Here is a 23,573-nt window from a genome sequence, read left to right on the forward strand (position 1 = left end):
ACCAGTAATCATATGACTTCCAAAATCACCATAGCTAGGCACTGAATGACCTACCCAGTGGAATGGATACATTCACAAACTGACTAGTGAAGCAAAAACAAATTTATAGTATTGGCAAAGTACATTTGATTCATCTCAACACTTGAAACACTCTGCCCATGTTCCCACTAGAAAATATGTCTTTCACGCAATGAAATTTGTTCAACACCATGATGAACTCTTTATCATTTCTGTCACTATTTTACTATATCTAATCAGAATCTCTAAAGAAAACTGAAGCTACTCTGGGCAGAATTCTACCTTTTAACTTTCATTTTAACTTAGCAGATAAATGGATCATAAATTCAGCCAATTATTTGTACTATCGTGCCATTTATCCTCAGAATTTTACATATGTAAATCTATTCAAAACACTTCCAAAATAACATACATTATAGAATTAACCCATATAATATACACCCAGAAGCTTAGCTTATACTTTGCACATAACTACACATTCTACTCCCAGAAGCAAATACAATTTTAGTGAGGTCTGTTGACCTCAATGCACCACATTTTGTGCAAATAATAACTACAATTAAACTACACATATCAAATGAGAAACCCATCCAAAATACTCCAAGTAACACACTTAAATGAACCCTTGAAGTTTTATTCTCCAAATAGTACATGCAAAGAGTTCATATTCTGCTCTTATGTAAATAACAAGATTAATTACATTCTGATGATCTTCTCATACCAAGATTTGTTTCACCAACATTTACTCTCTTTTTCCACTAAGTTGTGCTTCCATACTTTATAACACACTTCTTCTATTCACCACATTACCCCTTACACAAAACAGAAATAACCCCAAAAATTCTTACATACTACATTTATAATTCCACATCTATACACACACATTTTTACACATTTACTATGTTCTTCTTTCTATGAACAATCACAATGCTGTCACATTTTGTAGTCCCAATAACTTTCCCAGTACAGTATATTTGAGCCTATACACACTGGATGTGGACATCACAGAGACAACAAATGGCCCACAGAGATTTTTTATTTCTCCATCTACTTCACTAGATTTTTCCTTGGTTTTTACTGAGACACACTCCTCAAACTTGTACTTAATAATCTTATAATGCTCATCATACCACATTTTTCTTTCATTTGCCGTCTTCTCCAAACAAGCCTTTACTGCTGTCTCTCCTTCAGCTGCTGTTACTGCTTGGCATGGTGGAAAATCCGTGACCTCATTAAGAACTTTGGCTTGCTCCTTATCATTACTTCTAATGGTAAGTACACAGTATCCTTAATCTTACCATGTCCTCATTAAGAACTTTGGCTTACTTCCTATCATTACTTCTAATGGTAAGTACACTATATCCTTACTCTTAACACTATTTAATTGTACATATTCAAACTTCGTCCATTTACAATGTTAGTTGTTTGCATATGCTCTAACAGGTGGCCAATTTCTCACATATAGCATTCACACATGTTACTTGTCATTTACTATACTCATATCTTTATGTGTTTCATGCCTTGATTATTCATGAAGTCATTCCACATATTAGAAGTAAACTATTATCTGTTGACAGACAACAGCCTCTCTGGTTTTATTACTTAAGTAAAGAAGTCCTTTTCCAGTCTGGCAATCAGAGATTTGTTATTAGTTTTCCATATTGGATACTTCAAAGACACATCAACAACCACAAATATATACTTCATACCAACATGGTCAGTTAGAAGTGACTCATAATTGTCTATGGTCAATAGCTTGCCAACTTTGCTAAAGTTGATACCTTGCATTTCTCCCTGGTGTGAGACAGTGCAATGTTTCACCCAGTAGCATTTGTCACAAGTGGCCAAATGAGCACACACCTGTCTGTCTATATTGTTTACATGCACATACTCCTCAATGATTTCTACACACTTTTGTGTCCCATAATACCCGTAACTTAAGTGACCATAGCCCATCAGCTGCTCAGCATACTTTTCTGGAAAACACAGTCGCTGCCATTCCATTTTTTCATCTTTCCTATGAAATAAAACAACCTTATTAATTTTGTAGACCAGAGTATCTTATCATATTTTTGCTACCAATTTTTTTTTTATATTTTTCAGTTCAAGGTCATCGTTTTATGTTCATTACATGTCCTCGCAGACAGCATGAATATCTCATTCCCCCCTCTACTCTTTTCATGTATAAGCGTCGAAAATCTTCATCTACTTCTTCCTCATCACTGCCTTCTTTCCTAACAGGTACATGTGACGTTGCACAAGCTATGCAGCTTTCAGTTCCTTTTATATATCTTATGCTATAATTGAATTGCTGCAGAATCATTGCTCGGGGCATAAGACGGTCATTAGTGACCTATCCAGCAGAGAACTAAGAGCTTTATGATCAGATAGTACAGTCACCTCACAACCTTCTAGATACAGCTGGAACTTTTTGAACCCATACAAAATAGTGAGTAACTCTTTTTCAGAAATGTTACAGCTGTGTTCATGATTATGTAATATATGGCTGTCAAAAGCTACACTCCTGTGTTCCATCTCTCCTCCTCCCAATTTTTCCTGGAACACCTGTCATTTGATGTCGTAATCTAAATTGCCTGTAGCTACACAGGATGTCAATGTCATATTGGGTAGTGTAACATTTTACTACCATGCAAGTCGTTATCTACAGCTAAGAATTCCCTCTCACTTTCATCACTCCATTTACATGTGGAGTACTTTAATATTTTGCATGGGTTTAGAGACTTCATCCCCACCCCCATTTACCAAGAAATTTTTTGTAAAAACCACACAGTTACAATTATAGCAACAGCAACGGAATCATCAGCTTCAACTGAAGAGCCAGACACTCCAGTGATTCGAGACAAAGCTGAAGAAACAAGAAGAGGATCTCCAACAAGTTTAGCTACAGTGCCCCAGGTTCAAACTTCAAAAATCACATGTAAACGCCAACTCACTATTCATCAACCCACACCACTCATAAAAGGAAAGAACCACAACATTTTTTATGGTTAGTGGTTCCAGAAAAATGTTACATCAACTGTGTAAAACATCGCTCTGGAAAGAAAACTTCAAGAGTAAAAGTGAAGGGGGATATTCAAGCATTTTGGAAACTTTAAGTAAGTGTAAGTCTGCATTCCTAATGCACTGGAACATAAATGGCCTAAATGCAACATATCCTCACAGTAAAACTGCAAAAATTTATGAGCTGCAAATTATTCTTTCATAAGGAAGAAATATCAAAGTCGTTTGCCTAAATGAACACTGGCGTACAAAAGATTCAATCACAGTTTTAAATAAGTTAAAAAACTTTAGGATAGCTAGTTGTTTTTGTAGGCAAAACAGTACTCGTGGTGGCTCCTGTATATTGATTAACAATTCGTTGGAATATAAAGAAAGAGACAATTTTAAATTTCTAAATGAAGAGCTTGTGTTTGAAAGTTGTTGTGTAGAGCTAGAACAATAGAATATCATTATCATCTCTATATACAAAATTCCTGGTAGTGATGTAAATATATTATTCTTAGATAAGTCCAGTGTCTCCTATATAAACAAGTAAAGAAAATAGGTGCAGAAATGTTGTTACTTTGTTGATGAATTTTTTAATGATCTGACCATCTGAACAGGATAAAAACAATAACAACAAATAATATTCAGATTTTATTGTGATTATATAAAAATATTGTATTCCATGTATAATTTATCATAGCTATAAGCTGACGAGTTTCCTGTACATAAAATCAATGATTTAACTTGTACGTTATGAGACAATAAAATTCTGATTCTGATATAAAACATCCCACACTAAAACAGTAACCACTAAACTTAAACTCTAGATGCATTTCTAGCCCACCAAATGCAGTCTTAATCTTAACACTGTTGAGTGGAAAAATTATGAGTTTCTTATTCTTATTTCTACTAAATATTACTCTGATATGGCCAACTCATTACTACCAGAATCAAAAAGTACACTTATTTTTTCATTACACACCTCAGTTTCTAATATAGGTTGCTCATTGATGATTTATTCCCTCTCTAAACACTACACCCTCAAAAGATCATTTTCAATAGTCCTTCCTTCCTCCTCCAGATCTGTTGGATACACTATTACATCAGAGAAACCCACAATATCTTGATCACACTCAGACAATTCATTAAACACTTTCTATGCCATGATTTCATGTTTCTCCTTTACTCACCAGTGAAGTAGTAATGACTCCAATATTTTTCATACTACCTCCAATCATTAACTGAGTACTCACATTCTTCCTTACTTACAGTTCAGTACTAATCTCTGACTCCAATATTTTTCATACTACCTCCAATCATTAACTGAGTACTCACATTCTTCCTTACTTACAGTTCAGTACTAATCTCATCTCCTAAACCAATATTTTCCCCATTACCCATTTCTGTATTCTCCCAATCAATCTCTATATCATTTGTAGAATTTAAATCACCCTCAAAACTCTTCATTTCATTGTCCTCATTAGCATCAAATATTTTGTTCCCTTCCTCTGAAGTAACAATATCAGTAGCTGCACTATTCATGCAATTAACTCCACAACTCAAAACTTCATCCCCCATAAACAAAACCTCACTTATTTCTGCTGAGTCATCATATACAAATAACTCCATCAACATTCACTGATAACTCATAAGCTTCATTACTTAAAACATTCATTATCTCCATCAATACATTTTTAGCTATGACTACCTAAAGTGAATAGAACTGATGGCGAGAAAGAATAAGCTCCACACTTGCAAGATAACTTAATATATTTACACTAAAGCACAAATTACAAACATAAAGAGTTAGCACCAAAACACATAAAGAGGAAGCACTAGAACAATAGAACAAATAAGTTCATACATAAAAATAAAATACACTGAAACAGATCATGCCTTTTGTGTCCATTGACAGATACCACTTGCAACTATACCAACCCCCCTTTTTGAAGTTTTGTGTCTCAGTTATATTAGGGTAATGGTGGCAAAACAGTTCTTCCAGCCCATATGACCACTAGAGCAATAGATGGAGGATCTGTAGGTGGCAGAGTGTGGTTCGTAGCCTGATGTCTGTGTGGCTCCTGAAGGTCATGGTTTGTAGCAGCTACACCTGAAGTCCCCTTGTCTTGTGTGTTGAGGTGAGCAGGTTTCAGCAACTCCATGGACACTGTTTCATGCTTTCCATTCCAATCTATCATGAAGTCATTCAGCAGTCTGTGTAGCACTCGGAACATATCTGTATATGGTTGGCAGAAAAGGGAATGCGCAGTGTCATCCCATCACCAGACATTCATTATTAATGTGGCCAGCAGTTTAGTTGAAGCCCTGACTCTGAAGTGTGCTAAATTATGAAAGATGCAGAAAACCTCTTTCCTGTGTCTCAGTGGAACATAAGGACATAATCTACCCTGTGATATATACGCCCCAAGGTAAGTCCCAGCTCTTTCACCTATGCTTATCAAACATGAAACCTTGAGACTGATGAGCTTACAACTTAACCAACTCAGAGTCTTCCTTTTGATTAACCACTATTTTCTCCCGGCAGACTGCCTTGACCCTTGTGCATTTATGTGATAAATAATAAGCCACTACATTATTATGAATAGTGCAGCCTCTACCATTGCATCTCCAATACATTCTCTTTCCACAGTATCTTCTTGTTCCTTGAAATGAACTTTCTCTTCACAAGTCCAGTCAAAGGAGCCTGTTTCACAGCTGTCTGTGGAAGATGGTGCCAGTAGAAAATTCCCAAGAATCTTTGAAAGTCCCAGAACTGGGAAATCAGTGCTGTTTGTCTTTGCACTTGTGTTTGTTGATCACCACTCCAAAGTTTTTAAGCTTCTGGAAAAGCATTCATAGTTGCAGCTTATGTTGTTCCATATCGTTAGAGAAGACAAGAATATTGTCTGTGTAACAAATCAGGAATGGAAGCCCTCTAAGAACCTGGTGGACAAACCTTTGCCATGATTGTGTGGCATTTTTAGACCAAAGGACATAAAGTTGAAATGGAACAAACCAAAAAGAGTAGTGTCAGCAGTCTTCTTCCTGGCACCCTTTATGACCGGAATTTGTGTATAAGCCTAGTGAAAAGTGATAACACCGAAAACTCCCACTTCTGCTATGGCATTGTTGCAGTGTAATGCCTGAGGTAATGTACGTTTATCGGGAATAGTATAGGAATTTAAGACACTATAATCCACACACATGCGATAATATCAATTTGTCTGTCTATGTAATTCTTAGCTGTGTCAAACTTCTCTGGCATAAGGCTGCATGGGCAGGCCACTACTGGAGTATCAGGTGAAGTCCAAATGTAATGCTGAGTGTTGTGTTTGCAAGCCATTCCCGGTTTCCTGAATTCTGTAATATGTGGAAATTCTTGCAGTATCACTTCACATCCACTGGAAATTTGTGCCAATTGAGCCACTTCTAGGAGTCAGTTAGAAGAAAAGTCTGAAGCCAGTTTGACTCTATATCAGGAGGTAGTGTGTTCAAAATACGTCGGGGTCACCGCTTTAGCTATGTATCTTTAAGTGAATAGAACTGATGGCAAGAAAGAATAAACTCTGCACTTGCATGATAACTTAACATATTTACAGTAAGGCACAAATTACAAACATGGTGAGTTAGCAGCAAAACATATTGAGAGCAAGCACCAGAACAATGGAACAAAGAAATACATACATAAAGATAAAACACACTAAACATATCACCGCTATCTATGTCCACTGATCGATATCACTTGCCACCACATATTACAGAAATCACCACCAATAGCTCCATAAACTTTCACTGATAAACCATATAGATTGTTGCTACTGCAGTGCCCCACATTAGAATTCACAATACAATTAAATTCTGCCAAACTCAGATCTACCCCTGTCTCCATTACATTTTCTCTATTCATGGATTTCTCCAACACTTTGTATTCTGACCTACTACTTAACATATTGCTTTCACATTCATCCTTCCACATCCACTTATAATTCATACTTTCATCAAGAGCCATTCGTTCACTTCTGACAATAGAAATAAACGCATAAATTTCTTCCTCGGAAGTATCTAAACCATTAGCTTCAACTTTCATGGCATTAGCGCCTAAAACATCACCTTCACTTCCCTTCAACAATAAATCACCCACTTCCACCAATACATAGTAAAATTCATCACCAGCTGATGAAACCATTGCAATGCCATCCTCACAACTAACTTCACACACTACCATTCATGTACTGAGAAACAACGTTTTGTAGTTGCATCATTTTATGCTTTTGTTGGTCAAACCTATTTAACTAAATAAACACTGTTTTTGGCCTATTTTCACAATTTTATTATTAATGTTATTGCGCAACCTAGGTTTCAGGTTATAAGCCCATTTTCAAGTATGTTACTGATTCCCAAAGATGATAATGCACAGATAAACCTGATGAGAAGGCAAAGATAATAATCTCAACTTCTTAAGGTATCAATCCATAGCTTGATGTACAATTATGTCAATCGCCACTTTTTAACAAATTACATACATTATTACATGTTCAGTGATTACACTACAATGACCGGACTAAAGTTATGCATCAGCCAGGAACATTTTAACTACAGTGGACTGGGGCCCAAAGTTTTGCTTCTATCCTGGGGTTGTGATCTTATCTCAGAGAGGTGAATAACTGAATTGGGTTTGCTTGTTTATTTATAGGTGTGGGGATATGCACATCTATCATTTAATTTCTAAAATTTCTAGTTGGTTGAGTTTGGCCAACTTTTCCTCTGTGTGTAAGACTTGTCCGTCTATTGTGTATTTGTGGGTATTGTTCAGGCAATGTTCTGCAAAGACTGAATCAGACTTCTTCAATCTCCAGGTAATTAAGAAATACCTCACTCATTTGAAAATAAATTTTTGTGCTATAATAAGATACCTTCTAGTTGAATCTTTTGTTCTTTTGCTAATATGTATGATTCCTGTATCTTCATTTCATATTTTCTAATAATTTTTCTCTATCTTTTCATGTTTGTCCACTATAATAAACTTTCACATGATGTGTCACTGCCAAGTAGCATAGCTTGATGAAATGTGAACCATACATAGAAAGAACTACTAAAGTATAGTACAGGAGGTAACTGAAGAAATACACAATGAGATGAATGGACATAACACTTTTATTCAGCGACAATAATTACACTGAGAAGACAATGATTTATCATGGTCCCCTGGACGTACATAGAAAGAAATGCTACAGTATAGTACAAGAGGTAACTGAAAGAAATACACAATGAGATGAATGGAAATGATACTTTTATTCAAAGACAATAATTACTCTGAAGAGAGAATGATTTGTCATTGTCCCCTGGGCATTACAAAAGGTGGGACATGGTACTTGATAGAGTGTGTGACCACCACAGATATCAATGCATGCTTTGTAATGTGCTCCAATGTTGGTCACAAGGTTGGTAAGGAGTTTGGTAAGGAGTTCTTGTGGTAGAACATTCCATTCCTCCACTAGTGCAGTTGACAACTGGTGTATGGTCATTGGTGCATGTGGACATGCTACAGTGTGTCCCCCTAATGCATCCCACATGTTCTTTATGGGATTAAGTCAGGGGAATGGGAGGATCACTACATTTGCTGAATATTCTCTCATTCCAAGAGCTCATTCATCTGCACGGTCCTACGTGGTTGTGCATTTTCATCCACAAAAATGAAGTCAGGGCTGAATGCATCCCTGAGAAGATGCAAGTCAATGTTTCAGTTGTAACAATACGAGAGAAGGAAAGTTGCTACTCACCATATAGCGGAGGTGCTGAGTCGCGATAGGCACAATAGAAAGATTCACACAATCATAGCTTTCAGCCATTAAGGCCTTTGTCAGCAGTAGACACACATACACACACGCACACACACACTAACACAAGCGCAACTGCTGACAAAGGCCTTAATGGCTGAAAGCTATGATTGTGTGAATCTTTTTATTGTGCCTATCGCAACTCAGCACCTCCGCTATATGGTGAGTAGCAACTTTCCTTCTCTCGTATTGTTACATTCCATCCTGGATTTTCCATTGTTTGATTTCAGTTGTAACAGATAGATATATTTCTTTTTTAATGTATTTTCCTTTACTGTCTGCTATTCCCACAACATATACCCCAGTTGCTGGTAATATAGAACATGAATACCTCTTTCTCAGTACCGAAAGTAAATCCTGTGATATTAACAACATTTTTCTACCAGGACTCTAAATGAATATTCAGTTTTGCCCTCAAAATATTAAAATACTTCCAGCTACTATTGGGCTCACTTGTTCCAAGGTCGCCCCCCCCCCCCTCCCCTCCTCCCACCAAGTGAACAGACAAGTGGATATTTGGTACATGCGTGAGAACTATTGCTTTTTTTCCTACATGAGGAACTACTTGAGACCCCCCCCCCCCTTTTTTATGAAAAAGAAATGATTTTAGGACAATGAAACTATGTGGAAAAAATTTTAAAGACATGCAGAAGAGAAATAAAGAATAAACCATTAAAAGAAACACATTTTAATTTACATGAGAGTATAGCATTTGTTAACTGCATACCATATTTACATTCCAAGTTGCAAATGTTACCAGTGTGATCACCATCTGTGTCCTTGACAGCTTGAAACCTCACTAGAGATTCCTCTACTGCTGCTCAAAACATCTCAGGTGGTATACTCATATTCAACCTCCAAGATGTGTTACAGCCCCATCAATAAATCCCCTACCTAGAAATCAAGCTGGTTCAAATCTGGTGATCTCGGTGGCTATACAGTTTGGAACCGTCGGCCAATAACACAGTTTTCTCCATATGAGTTACAGAGTAATTGAGTGACCTCATGAGCAATGTGAGGTGGAGGCTCCATTTTGCATCACAGCAATTGGTTCCAAAGCACCTCTTGCCCATACTTCTGGGATCAATGTTGGCGAAGCAGATCACAGTAATGTGTGCCATTCACAATGCGTATGCTTTGTCCTTGGGGTCCAAGTTTCTCCTACATTGCCATCCCAATTCTGGTGCCTAATGGCAAGTCATGACTACTGACAACACAAATCCTGGAGCGCGCAGTCTGAATATCGATCAAGTTGGGTACTTGTACATCTACACTGGCTCCAGTGACAAAAGTTTAATTCTTGTCACCCTGTATATACTGGAGTAAAGGTCAAAGTTTCATTAAGTATGCTGACCTCCGCACCTTGCCCAATAGGTCCCACAAGAACATGTAGAATTTTATAGAATCATACCCCACAATGATTTTGATTGTACTTACATGCATTTCTGAAAGAACAGACACAGTTGACAACCCACAGCTGTACAAAGTACTTCAAAATTAATTTTCTGACTGCAAATTCCTTGACACCTAGTAGTGACATATGAGAATTTGTGCTGGACTGGGACTTGAACCCAGATCTCCCGCTTATCACACACTGAAGTGGTTAAGGCTACTGCTTGTGATAAGTGGGAGATCTGTATTCGAGCTTCAATCCAGCATAACTTTTCTTACGTCACTAGATGTAGATGTATACCTAATATAGATGACGTCAAGGAATTCACAGTCAGTGAATTAATTTTGAAGGACAATGACTATGTTTGAAAGACCTGTGATGTTAGAATGTTCAGTGCAATTCATTGTTAATTTCTATATGATTATAGCAAAAAAGGTAGTTTTTAATAATATTATGAAAAGGAAAGTTGCTACTCACCATATAGCAGAGATGCTGATATAGTGAGTAGCAACTTTCCTTTTCATAATATTGTTACATTCCATCCTGGATTTTCCATTGTTTGCGTGTAGTTTTTAATAGTATTCCTATTGATGCAAGCGGCACTGCATGCATCACTGGCTGACATTTTGTGGGTTGCCAGTTCAGATCTGATCACCAGCAGTTATTTGTTGTGTAGAATTTATCATTTCTGGAAGATTTTCAAAATTTCTAATGTTTTTACAGTTTGTATATTCTGGTATATTCAATATCTACATAAGTAGGGAAACTCTCCATCCAACAGTTTAGTTCTTCTCTCTTCTGTTTGTATGTTTGCATTCACAATAAATGTGCTTTCAGTGCTAAATGTTGTACTTCATTGATGACGCTGTTTTCAGTTTGGACTTTATTTGTTACAGTGTCCCACTGTTTGCTGGAGATGCTCGTAGTTTGTAACATATACGTCCAATTAGGCAACATAAAAAACTGTCATCTACAAGGACAGGAACTGGAATTCAAGCTGTAAATCACTCCGAATGTTCATGTATTCAGAAAACCAATGGGTTTCAGAACAGCAGCAACATTTCCAGAGATACTGTTCATGACTGAACAAAATAGCTGAATGGATTTGACAAAGTTGCTAAGTACAAGAGGGGGGTTGACATAGTGTGTGTGGAAAATGTATGGACAACCCAGCCCAGCAGTGGTTTGAGAACAATGAGAAGCTGGATAGTCGGAAAAAATTCCAGGCCGAATTGAAGTAAACTTTTGGTAACAATGAGCAGAAAGTCCACTTAGCAGAAAAACAACTGAAGAGAAGGATCCAGCATCATGGGAAAATGACACAAAATGTTTGGCCCTATGCCACATTTTGAATCTGAATATGACAGAAGCCAACAAAACATCACACCTGATGAGAGGAGTTGCAGAATATATGTAACAAGCTCTTCTGATAAAGGCTGTCACAATAGTCAAGGATTTCATCAAATGGTGCCAGCACATCAAGGATATTATGCAACAGAAGGGGGTAGAGAGAGAGAGAGAGAGAGAGAGAGAGAGAGAGAGAGAGAGAGAGAGAGAGAGAGAGAGAGAGAGAGAGAAAGAGAGAGAGAGAAGACAGGTGAAAGAGGTATGAACAACTCCAGAATCTGGTTGCTACAGCAGCTGTGAAAGACTCACTGATCTCATCTCTCTCATATGCCAGATAGTAAGAGAAGAGAGACAGCCAGAAATGCTGGACCCAGAAAGCAAGAGATAGCAGCCGTAAAAATTGAGCCCATACTTCAGGACGTAACAGAGAATTTTGAAGAGGTGTATTTATCTAGAATCAATTTCCGCCACTAGTCAAATATACCAGGATGAATAGATTTGACCAACAGGGATTTATGGTACAACCATCAAATGATAAACCAGCATCTGACCAATACAAATGCAACCAACTCCTCATATCATGTATAACACACTGTAGAAGAACAGAAATTTGGGACGACAGTGGACAAAACTTGACTACATTTCCACTGTGGATCTCCTGGACACATTGTACACAAGTGTGGAAAAAGAAAAAAGAAAATGATTACTATATTGCCAAACATCAACCAGCACAATGGATATATTCATGCCAGTAACTGCAGATGAGTATAGTCAACTTGTGGGATGAAGTCAATCACTCTACTATGGACAAAGTCACTCCCAAGATGCTGCAGCTGTTCTCCATTGCTGTACATAGGTACCAGCTGCTTCACCTGGGTCACTAAATGAGGTGACCATCTCTGGAGAGAGACTGCCATGAAATCCTCCATGGACGACAGTTACCAGCAAATCTCATTGATATCATCATCAACAGCCAACCTCTCATGACTGCCAATTGACTACCGTATTTACTCGAATCTAAGCCGCACTCGAATCTAAGCCGCACCTTAAAAATGAGACTCGAAATAAAGGAAAAAAAAATTTCCCGAATCTAAGCCGCACCCGAAATTTGAGACTCGAAATTCAAGGGGAGATAAAAGTTTTAGGCCGCACCTCCAAATCTAAACAATGTTGGTCCATTATAATACGAGACACAATTTAGGTCGAATGAATGACGATACAGCTACAGTAGTTTGGTTCGAGTCGTAAGCTTAGCAGTTAAGCTTTACCAGGTAGCCATTGCTATGCATCAGGCGCTCCGTCCGTATTTATACGGGTACCCTTCCTTTTTCACGTGCTTCGTCTGGTTTGAATTGATTGCTTATTTTTCTTTGATCTGATAAGCGCCGTTATGTGTTTACGTCACTCTAAGCTGAAAATGCATTACTGTACTGTGTCTTGTAGACTTGGCCACTGTTTCTATGTTTCGATACAGTGTATCGGTACCTGGAACTGTTTCAGTGTTTCGGAACGGCTATGGTTCACTGTTTCGAAACAGTGGTGTTTCATTCCGCCCCTGTCTCGGATCTCGAGCCAGACACAGAAACTGTATCGTTGTTTCAAAATAAGACTGTTTCAGTCCACCAGCGCCTGGAACGGACTAATTGTATGGAAACAGTGATGTTTCATTCCGCTCTGTGCCGGACGAGATTCGGGCTCGGCACAGGTACTGAAACACAACATACCACTTCATGAAACACTTTCAAGAGTGTCGAAATCTTTTGACAAGCATTAGCATGAAGCTCAAGATATCCGAAAATAAAGCTTCGTTTCTAGCTGACTGTCCTATTCCGAAATGGCGTAACATCTGATTTATAAACACTAACCAAACAATAAAACAACGCATACTATTCGCATTCAAAATAATAAATATGTGAAAATCATTCAGTTAAATTACACTTTTTTTATAACATACGCTTCTCTGTTCATGTACAGTAATCATATTAAGAAACACAAGTAAGACTACAACATTTTAAATAAAAAAAGGCGTAGAGTGACAGTTATTAGACATGTATATAAATTTGATGTAGGTATAATTGCAAGCAATCTGTTTGACATATCACTGATAGTGTAATTGTGAACGGGAAGCATCGCAAATTCATAGTAACGGTTCGAAACACCTTGAAACAATTTTTTTCTGTTATATTTTGTTATTTATTCGAATTATTTGGCGATATTTGTGAGTCTATAGTCACTGTGTCTATTATCCACAATGATTCCCTTTGTGTGCATGGAAATTAGCAGGATGGGTATATTAGCCATACTAATGGAATGTGGGAATCCCAGTAGCATATCTGTTGTTTCTGCAGTTTGCTCCCACCTCCAGTTCCGTTCGTGGTGGTTCTTCTGTCTTCAGCTAAGGCTTTCCTCAGCCAATTGAAAAGTATGAAAGTCACATGACACAAAAGCAGCGCATTTGCTGCAGGAAATACGAAACTGCCAAGATGCCTAAGTGATTGTTTCATACTTTCTGCGATATGATTAGCGCTCTCGCACCTCATTTGTGTTTATATGGACATACTTATACAGTAGACATTCAAGATGATAAAATGTGTAGGTTTATTAGATTACAAAACAAACTGTTTCACTGTTTCGAAACACCGTATCGAAACATTACATTGTACTGTTTCATTTGTTTCGAAACATTTACGTGTTTCAGTTTGCCCATCTCTAGTGTCTTGCATTGTTTGTCGCATTCTGATAATGCGTGTTTACGGCCTGTCGCCGCTCGCGGCGTGGCTTGCTCTTGTGCGAGGTTACTTACACTGCTGCTTTATTTGATAATGATCAACAAGAACCAAATAATAGACTGCGTATGATGGAAGATGTTCTGAACGAGAGTTTAGCGAACATTTTTCACCATTTGACAATCTTTGCAGACGCCTCTTTAGTACATTATATTCTGCCCAGAAATTAGAATCATCTTAGATTTAAAAATCTAGTCAATTGCCGTGCTTCATTTCTGACTTTATCACTATTAGGCATAAGAATAATACGAATATGACGAACATGACATGATATGTGTATTCTTCCGCGTTTGCTGTTGTCTCGCTGTAGTTTCGTAGTTTATTAGGCAGACAGGATTTAAATGAGACAGCAGCAAACACGAAAGAATACATGGCAAAACGTTTATATTCGTATTATTCTTATTGTGAAGAGAACACTGCATGTGATTCACAATTCATAAAAGTTCCTAGTATCAACCATCTCTTCTCACAGGTAGGAAAAAATTCAGGATGTAGAGTTTCCCATATTGACAAACATCCCAAACAGTCTTGCCAGTCGGATTTTCGTAGTAGATTGAAATGCTGCTAGAAGATGAACAATACGAAATTTCTATTTACTTCGTTGGATAATGTATGAAAGTGCAGTGGTCGAAACTCGGGGCGGAGAAAAAAAGCTCGTTTTCCACCTTTTTTTAAAATTTATTTACTGACGAAGAGGTTTTGGCGCCAGTATTTATCTTTGTGCCTGCAAAACATGCCTGTTGTAGCGCTACATATTCGATGGCAGAAGTTAGTTGTGGCGGCACCTACCAACATTTTTCAGAACTTCCGTGTACTTTGCACTCGATTCTAAGCCGCAGGCGGTTTTTTGGATTACAAAAACCGGAAAAAAAGTGCGGCTTAGATTCGAGTAAATACGGTAAGTAATGACTCTGTAATGATGAATGCTTGTAGTCACCAGCTAAAGGAGACTGATCCATGATACAGAAGCAATAAGGCTGAAGGTCACAAATGGAAAATATGTCCAGCTGACAGGGACATGTATTGCAATAATATCTATCAGTGACAAAATACAGGACTTTGAATTTGTCATTTCAGCAGAATGTAGTCGATGTTATTTTTGGATGGGACTTCTTGCAGGCATCACAAGCAATCATAGACTGTGGAAGATCAATGTCCAGACTGATGAAGCTACTCCAACAAGCACACATCACAGTGATTGCTTTGGGTTGCTGTGTGCAGTTGAAGATGATGTTATCCTGCCATCAATGAGATGAGTTCCTGTCATCAACCTAGATGATTTGTTGTTTACAAAAAGCTGCTTAAATGCAGCATCAATCATAAACATTGCAGGAGGTCAGGGGGAATTTTGGATCACTAATACAAAGAGCTATACCTCATCCCTAGAAGTCATGTGTGGAGTAATAATTGAACCAGTCCAGGATGGGTAGCTCAGTGCAGGGGCTGATTACATCGGCCTATCTAGTATGTTTTACTTGAAGTCGAAGATGTAAACAATGGCACGCAGTTTGATGTAACAATTCAAAAAGAGACCTTGAAGCCTCTTCCATTTAGTGAGTAAACTACAGAAGAAACAACTATACCTACGAATAAAATGATAATATTCGCTTGAGCGATCTGTGTCCCTTTTTTAGCACTTTCCCTGCAGTGCATATTTAAGAGTTTGTTTCTAGTGGCAATTTGCAAATAGATGGTGTTGATAATTAAGCGATGAACACCGAAGGAATACTTGAACATATTCTCATTAGTTGCAAATAGTGAGAACCTTACGACAGTCCCTTTTATTCTGCAATTGCACGTTTTCGATCTGGATGAACGCTTCTCCCCCATTTTGGCTTTCTTCTCACTTTTGATGTGGAATGTGAACAAACATTAATTAGCCAAATGTAATAATGTACACAGAAATAACATCTGTGGATTCATTCACAATCCATTCCCTCACACAGTAAGAATATAAATGTTACGGTCAGCAGATTCAAACAGATACTAACATAATTAACAATATAAGATGATTTCCTGAACACAGTCAAATACCCTATTATAACTTTTCGCAATTGTATCGTCATTGCTGTGTATAAACACATGCACGAATTCGATGGCAACATTCTGTCATATGAAAGCAATTGGTGAACTAATTTCGAAGATTTAAGAATGGAAATGAACATTAGCATTTTTATAGATTATTTTACATTAGCAGACAAACACGGAGTTTTTCAAGTGCACCTGTTGTATTTGAAGAATATTGTTTAGGTAATGCAGTAAGTTATTTCAATAAAAACACTTAACACATAGCGATACACAATTAAACTAAAATTATTTGGAATTAATTTTTTGGAAGGCAGGTACCAAAAAATTTGCCCCCCCCCCCCTCCCCCACTCCTGACCGAGATCCTGGATCCGGCCCTGGCTCAGCAGTGCCACTGTGCTCTGCTACAACAGACAGTTTGGTAGAAGAAGATACTACTGAACTGCCAACAGGATCTGGCCTAACTGATCAACATCAGGGAGGACTAGCCTTTCTGTGGAAGTTTTCAGATGTTTTCAGAACTGGACTGCAGAAGAGAGACCAAGCAGCCCATGGCTGAACTCCATATTGATGCTGCACATTAGCCATCATTTAGCAAGTACTGTTTTAGGGTGTCACTGGCTGAATGGTGTATAATTTTAGAGGAATAGAGAAGATGTTGCAAGATGACATCAACAAATGTTCAGAGGGTACTTAATCATCTCCTGTGGTCCTTATGAAGGTGGAGAAGGGCACATGGCTTTTCTCCATTAAATACTAACAGCTGAACAAAATCATGAAAAAAGTTGTCTACTCATTGCCATGTGTTGATGGCACCCTGAACTGCTTCAAAGGAGTAAAGTATTTCACAGTTATTGATGTGCAGACAGGCTATTGTCAAATCAAGTTTGGCAATGCTGACTGGGAAAAACACTGCATTCATAAAATCTGAAGGCATCTATGAGTTCATATTTTTGCTGTTTGAATTGTGTAATTCTCCATCCATCTTCAAGCAAATACTTTGTCAGCTTAAATGGATGATACGACTTTGCTATCTGGATGACAATGTCATTTTTTCAAAGACATTTGAAGAATTTCTAAGCCACTTGACAGCCATGCTGAAGTGTGTTCAGACAGCAGGCCTCTCCTAATTCAAAGAAGTGTCTCTTCATTACCAAAGAAACAAAAATACTGGTCATAGATTTTCTGACTCCTTAGCTTCTTCATGATGCAACGATTTTTCTTGCAATGAGCTCATATTATTAGTGATTTATAAAGGACTTCTGTATCAGGCATGTCTGTTGCAAGAACTACTCCAGGTAGTTGCCAAATTTTCCTGGAATGAGGCGCAGGAGAGATCTTTACTTCCAAAGATGGAACTTCATGCCATCTCATTATGGGATTGGTATAGTTCTACTTTCAATTCAGGAAGGCTGTAAGAAGGTGATAGTTTATGTTTCCAGCCCGAGATGAACTAATGTATAAAAGAGAAAGAAGGCCTTGCAGCTGTTTGGGCCATCAACAAATTCCAGCTGTATTTATTTGGCAAACCATTCATACTGCAACCATTTGCATACTTATGGGTTTAAAACCACCTTTTTTCTTGATCTATTATGCATACTGTAGTTATATTCATGTCAGGTTCTAGAACAACTGTATAACTCATTACTGTGTAACACATTATTACTCTCTCACTGGCTATTTAGAACCATCTGTTGACACTCCCCACACATTTTCATCACATATTTATTCATTACAATATTGCTCCACAAAACACTTTAGATAATGCCACTACCCATATTTTAGATCTTACCATACTGGTAACTGTAATAGAAAAAGAGGATTTTCATTAAACAATCAATGAAATCAATATTTTGACTGCATTTTCTTTAAAATATAACAATATATTGCCATGAAATCATACATATTAAAAAGATATATCTGAGATATTAAAAAGCCACTTGCAATTAAATCACTCCTTCCAACAACACACAGACGTATTTATTTCAATTTACACACACACACACACACACACACACACACACACAAATATTTATGTGCTTAGTACACCACCATTCTCATTTATTAAATTAATCCAGGATGAAAAATCCTGGGAACTTCATTAAAACTGCATATACAATGCAGTTTGCTTGAATCTTTCTGTGTCCTTTTATTCCCACCAATACTCAATGCTTTATCAAACATCACAGTTCCACCAAATAAACACTGAGTCTTTACAATTCCACCAAACACATTCTATCCTTACAGTCTCATTGGATAAGTACCAAGAACTGTAATATAGATCCTGCAGATGCATGTAACTTTTGAAATTACATCATGTCAGCATCTTTTAAATGGTTAAAGTCAGTCTTCAGGTTTAACAACAACTATAATTTCTCAGTACTTGTATATAGTTCAATGATTTCTTCCAGGCTTGTATAGGTACCAAACACCAGTGCCATTAATCCAAACACACTGACCAGCACATTTTTCCAAAGTCGCCATCTGAATGGTCCTAGTCCATTATCCCAGTATGTGATGACTTCAATAAATGCTGGTATTATGAGACCAAGCAAGGAGAAGCATAGAGAACCAATAAGAGAAATGAAAGGACCTATTGTGGGCACTGCAACCGCCAGAACAACTGCAAAAGAATAAGATAATAAATGCAAATAATATAACATCAATATTTCCAAATTCTGCATTAACAAAATTTTAATTTAGTGCTATTCTAATGGTCATTAAGGGGGGCAGTCAGCCTCATGAGGCCAACTGAAGAGCTGCTCAATCAATTAGTAGTGGTTCCAAGGCCAAGAAATCTGACAATGCCTCTCCAGACCACATCCAATGACACCATTTTCAGAGGATGACACAGTGGTCAGTCAGGCCTGATTGGGCCTCTAAGGCCAGAATTCAGAACTTTACCTATTACATGCTGGTCATTAACCCGACATAAAATCTTGCTAGTAGCAATAGGCAGTTTCTTCACACATCCCACTTATTTTTACTATTTATTTTAGTTCATACATACAATCATTGTTTCATAGATCCCCTTCATGGATGTGAAGTGAATCATAGTATACATCACAGTGATGCAGCTGTTAAACAAGGAGAAGCTCACTGAAAACTTACAACAACTACAAAGAGCGTTCTGAAGGAATGAATACTCATGTCAACAAACCGAATGGTCATTGTAGTCAAAATCAACAAAGCGTGAGGAAGATGTTGAGACAGAGACAGAAAAAGAGGAGCTAAGAATCATTTATCTAACTTACGCTGGCCCATTCTATGCAGAGACCAGAAGACTCCTATGGAAACATGCCACCCAGCATGTTTTGCTCCTGTTAACTAAAATAAAAAGTCTTCTTTGTAATGCTAAAAATGCTCTATGTCTCAAAAAACTTGATGTTTTCCGAATTCCATGCAAATGTGGCATGTCTTATGTGGGGAAGGTGTAAGGAACATAAGTGACAAGAATGATTAAAACAACCAAGCAATCAGCTGATTTCAACCATTTCCACAAATATTATGATGCAATGAAATATGATGAGACCAGTATAGTGGTGCAAATGCCAAGTTTCTGAACCAGCATAATTAAGCAGTTTACCACAGTAAAGTAGTCATAATATTTAATAATCCAGGACAATAGTTTCAATTTACAAATCTCACTGACCATTTCATCCGAGAGAGTTGGAAAAATGTTGTGTTTCATAGATTGGCCTCTGTCTGGAAACAAGTAAAAGCCATAACAAGCTTGAGGCTGCATACCTGGGCTGCAGCATCACTGGAACACCTCTGGTGACACCTGTGAGACCCCTGGTACCCATGGTATCCCCTAAAAACCTAAGTGTCACTGCATCTACCAATCTGCACAATATGACTGGTTTGTTCTCACCCAAAGATGAACGGCAGACAGTGGTGCACTCACATATGACTATATATGTGAGCAAATGGAGAATGTGGGTACTTGCTGCATAGCTGTGCCCTTATGTCTTATCTACAGTTATGAAGTGCTGTGCACTGTTGATAAGGCATCTGAACCAGCTCATGAAGTCTCATAAGTTGGGCTTCTGCCCAATTCTCCTGCAAAGCCCAAATGATTTTAGAGTTTGAGTGTGATGGTCATTGGGCACCCCAGCTTTAACCACATAATGGAGTCCCTGAGGGAAACAGCAAGCTGAGTGGCAAAGAACAGTAATTTGCACTTGCTATGTTCACCAAGAAGTCTCATATGAGATGTGCAAGAGGTTCTTTCAGCACCTATTGACTGCACTGGATGCAGCTGGTGGCAAATCATAGGTCATGTCAGCACAAATGCTGCCTGACTCATGGGTTCTGCAGCCATCCACAGTCACTTAGACAGTTAGCTGAAGAAACATAGTTTCACATGCAGGGAGGAAAGCATAGCTCATTATTTGCAGTATTATACCCAGAACCAACTGAATTCCTCTGGTTTGAAGCAAAGTGGAAGGCTTAAACCAGAGTCTTGCGTGATTCTGCTATGGTCACAGATACAGGATTCTTGATCTCTCCTATTGGGTGGAGAATCAGAGGCCCCCCTTCAATAAGTCAGGTGTGTACAACATAAAGTTTCTACTTGAGTAGCTGAATATATATGGCAAGCACACATGGGTATTGTTTTTAGGTTGAGGCACCCTTCATAGGCTTTGTGATGAACTGTGTACCATTCTCTAAGAGAAAAGTAAATCAACCATGTTAATGCAAAAGGAAACAATCATGTTTGCTTATCACAAAATGAAAATGTTAATACTAAATTAAGTGGAGGAACAACTTTGACAAGATCCCAGAATTTGACTCATATGTTAAAGTTAATAATTCCCACACTGTAATGTGAACAGAGAGCTGGCTGAATCCAGAAATAAATATAAACTACATATTAAATTCAGACTGAAATTTAATGCATGGATCACGGGTGGCAAAATACTTATTGTCATAAAGAACTCGGTAATATCTACTGAGGTTAATTTGGGTGAAGGTAAGCATTGAAGGTGGGACAAACTTAAATAGGTGGAAAGACCCACATCAACATTGGCAATAAATCAATGACACAGTAATAGTCATATGATAAGAGTAACCATTTTAAGCAACATGAAGTGTAATGGGCAAATAAACCTAGTTGTATGAAAAACAGATGACATCTGAGTTTTTTTGGAAGAATCTTAAGTAAATTTGACTACTCAGAAAATAAACTACTTCAGGGTGTATACGTGGACAAGGAAAAAAAATTCCCAGATTTTTCCCGGATTTCCCAGTTAAAAATACACTTCGTCCCGGATGAAAATACACTTTTTCCGTGTTAAGTAACAGTATACTTTTTCTGGGAACTGTAAAACTTATCAATCCTTTCAGTGCTTGTTGTTTTATACACCGGCATAGAATTGCCCGGCACTTTAGAAAACGAAACTCAAGGGAAAAAACATGTTTAGGAAAGATTTTTGATGTGCAGCAACATGTACACTGCATATTTTCGTATTACTAAAGTATAAATTGGAATTCCACCAAACACCGCATGTTACTTTCCGAAGGATTGAAATCGAGATTGCGATGTGCTTTTGTAAGCCAGTCGTAGCTCATGTCAAGCGATCTCGCCAGTTGACGTCAGCGGATATTCAGAGCTTTGGACACTTGATGTAGTCAGCCAATAGCAACATCACTGTTAAGTAGCGCGAACACACAAATAAGAAAAGGTATGGTTTAAATTAATGTACATAGTGTTGCTACAAGAAAAGGAAAGCTTTCACGTATAATATTGGCCTATGAGATTAATAAGCTACAAGGAAAGCTAAGCTTTCACACATAATGTTTATCTTCTTTGCGCACACAAATGTGCCAGTAAAATTCTTAATGACATAAATGTCTGATCTTCTGGGCTCGAAAATATTCTAAATGGTTGTCCTCAAAGATCTGAATTTTGAATGAGAGCCAAACGCTCTGTGATTTAAGAAATTCACCGGACATTCGCGCACAGAGTTCATCTTGTGTAAAAGGAAATGTAATTTACTTGAAAGTAATGCTTTTCAAATAACCATTCAGAATATTTTCCCGTGACTTGTAGAAATAGATCCGTTTCAGCAGTAGCACCAGATGACAGGTGTCGCCACGCTTGAGCAGCTACGATGACGCAGGAAGCCCGTACGTTCGTACATGTAAAACATTAAAAGATCTTACATTATGTCATAAAAGAAACAAGACATGAGAGGATACTCCAAGAACATGGGAATTTTGTGGATCATACTGAAATGCACCATTCGGCTTAAAGTGCACATTCGTATGCCCAGATTCAGATGTAAATTTTCTTGGAGTACCAGTACCGCATTATCTCATGTTTGGTCCTTTATTACGGCATAATGCCATATGCGCTAGAAGATGAAAATGTGAACTTGAAAGGTAGCGAACAGTTGAAACTAGCCAATAGTGTGGAATTAAACACTTTGTTTCATATAAATTGACTGTCTCAGCAGAAAAGATTAATACAAGTCAAATTTCTTTAACAAACCAACAAAAATAACTTCATTGTTCTGCAAGGCAATTAACGCTTGACGTGTCAGAAAGGTGGAAACAAAATAAAATCTGAAACTAATAACATATTTTGGCCTTCCATAATTATGTGAATTTATTTTAATTCACTTGATAGCTCCCGGCCACAGAAATCCGTTTTGCTTTCATTTGACGCGAGAGCAGTAAACGAAGAGGAAACAGCAAAATCACTAAATGTAAGCACGGTTCACATGGAGACTACCACCTCCCCACTACAACTGAGACTGCTCTGCGCATCAGGTCTGGATCTACGATATTTCTGAACCAGGGCAGTATTAGATAGTGGCGCTCCCCCTCCCTCGAGCGTTTGAGGTAGGACGCCAAAAATTTTAAAAATCGACTTTTCAAAAATATCTTCATTTTGTAGCGCGCATTTTTCTGAAGAGTCTGATACATAAAACATATATGTTCGAGGGAACGTAAGACATGTTATTTGGTCTTAAAGTGTGCCAAGTGCCACGCCTCTCCACACAGCATTCTTCCATCGCACGTCTCTGTATTTCGCTCTGTGAAATTCAAACTTGTAGTATTTTGTAATGCAAGCCGTCAAACTATATTCAGGCCACTAGAAATTAAAATGTCCTGTGGTGCCTCTCCTGCTCCTAGTTGTCCGGTTTGACATC

The 23,573-nt window shown here is 37.8% G+C and overlaps 1 protein-coding gene across 2 annotated transcripts in view; it reads right to left on the minus strand.

Moving 5' to 3' along the window:
* Positions 1-18,419: 18,419 nt before the first annotated feature.
* LOC126184823 (proton-coupled amino acid transporter-like protein pathetic) overlaps positions 18,420-23,573 on the minus strand; it is a 359,869-nt gene continuing 354,715 nt past the window's right edge. For both annotated transcript variants that reach the window (XM_049927406.1, XM_049927416.1), the window contains exon 10: positions 18,420-19,036. In XM_049927406.1, coding sequence (XP_049783363.1) covers positions 18,780-19,036 — 257 coding nt within the window. In that variant the 3' untranslated portion in view covers positions 18,420-18,779. The remainder of the gene's footprint in view (positions 19,037-23,573) is intronic.

This window comes from Schistocerca cancellata, chromosome 1, assembly GCF_023864275.1.
Source record: "Schistocerca cancellata isolate TAMUIC-IGC-003103 chromosome 1, iqSchCanc2.1, whole genome shotgun sequence".
Lineage (NCBI taxonomy): Eukaryota > Metazoa > Arthropoda > Insecta > Orthoptera > Acrididae > Schistocerca > Schistocerca cancellata.